Raw genomic sequence first — 2500 nt, 5'->3', positions numbered from 1 at the left:
TTTTCTTCCTTAGCTGTTCTTGTCCTGGACCAAAGCCAAGATGGTCTGGAGAACAGTAGCAGACATGCAGAAGACAACATGGACTATCTTCTTTTTGTCTTATCTTTCATAAAAGGTTTTTATTTTTGTTCTTCTTCAATCCTTTTTTTTCTTTTAACTTTGTAAAGTTGAAAATGATGTGTCCCCCCCCCTAAAAATTACAGAAATGTTTTTTTTCCCTTTATTGGTTTTTTTTGTTTAATTTTTCTTGGAGTCCTCTCACCTCTGGATTTTTGGATCTTCTAATCTACAGGCTTTGGAAACGAAAGGTTAATGACTTATTATTCTTGGTGGTATGTGGTATTGTTGGTTTTTGATACTCTGGCAAAACTGTTTACTTCTTTTGTAATTCTTGTTTTATATTTTTCTTGGGTTTTGTGACACCACACTGCTAATCCCACTTGTGGATTTTGATGGGTGTCTTGGGGGGGGCCCTCCTATGGTCCTCAGCAGTGGTTGGTTGGTTCTTCCTTGTTGGCGTAGACCATGCTTTTTAACTTTTTTGTCTTCTAATTCAACTGCTCTTTGTTTTTCAGCAAACGTACTTTAAGATTGTAAGTTGCGGAAAACTGTCTTTCTTTTCTTATCAATCTGCATGTCTTAAGGGAGTTTTGTTTCTTTAAAAGAATATTTTGATAATTATAAATGACTAATGCAGTTTCTTTTTTTTCACTTCAGGCAGCCTTTTTGTTCTTGCTGCACATTTTTGGCTTTCTTCAGCAGCAGATTTCTTGAAGCCTGTCCTGCCTTTTTTATGAGTACCACCTTTTCTGATACTTTTGTTACTAGATTGAAACAATGAAATAAAAATTTAAAAAATATAATGACCCAACTATTTAATATCTTTTGTTTTATTCAAAAGCCATTCTTCCTTGAAGCAGTCTCACCCATCCTCATTTTAATGGTTTAGGAAAGAGTATTGTTTAGAGGGGGTTTTTTTGCCAAATGCAAATTGTTTTCCTGTGCTAGCACTGATGATGTGAAAAAAATAATCTCTGTTTTTTTCATTGCATCATTTTCTGTCTGTGCACCTTAGCAAGAAAATGAACCGACGTTGAGTGGACCTTCGCATACAAGCTTTTCATATTGTTAAGCGGTGTATTGCTATGGATATAAAAGCCTTCTCTGACCATCTCTTTGGCAATGTATTTTATATTCATACAGGTGCCCTCCAAATTGAACTGAGTGAAGAATCTGACCAAGGCAAATATGAGTGTGTTGCAACCAACAGTGCGGGTACACGCTATTCTGCCCCTGCCAATCTATATGTCAGAGGTAGGAATGACATAACCCTGGCATCCACTCTTCATTCAGGTTCAGGGCTAAGATACTCTCATGATCTATACAGTTACCACTGTAATAATCAAAATGCCATGGTAAATGTGTTAGTCGTAAAATTTATTTAAAATTCTAGAGGAAAGGCTTGGGGTTTGTTTTGTCCTTTTAAAGCACTCTTGAGTCCAGTCTATCCTGTGGGTTAAGGTTTGTAAGTATATTTAAATCTTTACCTCTTGACTTCTATTTTTTCTGCATTAATTTAAATTGTGCTTTGCATTTATTTTCTTTTATTGGTTTTGTTTGGTTTTGCTTTTCTTTTCAAACTCCTGAGGTGAATGCTCGGTGTGCTACTAATCAGCTGAGTGTAACCCCAAGGCATTGAGGTATATGCCTATCAGATCTCTGCTGTGTAATTGAAAAAGAAAACCTTCTAACTTTATAATAATAATATGTGTGCAGAGCACAACTGTATTTTCTCTTTTCTATTTCTTCTTTATATATATGTATGTATATATATATTTATATATATTCAGTGTAAGACTTGTGAGTGAATTGTAGTCCTTTACAATGATAGTGGTCAATTGGCTATATTTTTTGAAGAAATTACCTGTCTCTATGACAGGTGTGATTAATAAAGAAACTATTATATTCCTCTGTACACTAGTAGAAATGGCTAATTTTTTTTTAACATATGAAAATATTCCTTTTGTTCCACTAGAAAGAAGTGCTTTGTTTCTGGCAGTATATCCAACACCTGGTTGATGTAGCTTTCTTTACAACAAAGCCTATAACATACATACATACATACATATGTGTATATATATGTGTGTGTGTGTGTGTCTACAGTATAAGGGGATGGGTGGGGGAAATAGGACTGAAAACTTAAACAGCTGTAAACTTTACTGTAGGGTGAATGACCTTACCAAAAATACCTAGCTTGATTTTGAAATTTTTTTTTTAGAGCTGATTTTTCAATCATGCTGATATGTTTTCACATGGTGTGACTCTTTTGGCTAATTATAAAAAAAAAAAAAAAAAAAAAAAAAGAGAAAACATTTCATAGTTATTAGTTATGACATCCATAGAAGGTTATTTGATCTTTTTTTTTTCTTTTTCTTCTCCTCCAACATACTGACTTTCCTGTACTGCATGAGGCATGTATACCTTTTTATCCAATAGAAAA

At 34.0% G+C, this 2500-nt stretch overlaps 1 protein-coding gene across 1 annotated transcript in view; it reads left to right on the top strand.

Annotated features, from left to right (window-relative positions):
* Positions 1 to 2500, top strand: part of PTPRD (protein tyrosine phosphatase receptor type D) — a 385966-nt gene that overhangs the window by 245718 nt on the left and 137748 nt on the right. The window contains exon 7 of the mRNA XM_074855344.1: positions 1204 to 1314. Within this exon, the coding sequence (XP_074711445.1) occupies positions 1204 to 1314 (111 nt within the window). The remainder of the gene's footprint in view (positions 1 to 1203; positions 1315 to 2500) is intronic.

This window comes from Strix uralensis, chromosome Z, assembly GCF_047716275.1.
Source record: "Strix uralensis isolate ZFMK-TIS-50842 chromosome Z, bStrUra1, whole genome shotgun sequence".
NCBI classification, from domain to species: Eukaryota; Metazoa; Chordata; class Aves; order Strigiformes; family Strigidae; genus Strix; species Strix uralensis.
Note: the sequence above shows the minus strand (reverse complement) of the source record. Positions and strands in the feature narration are given on the sequence as shown.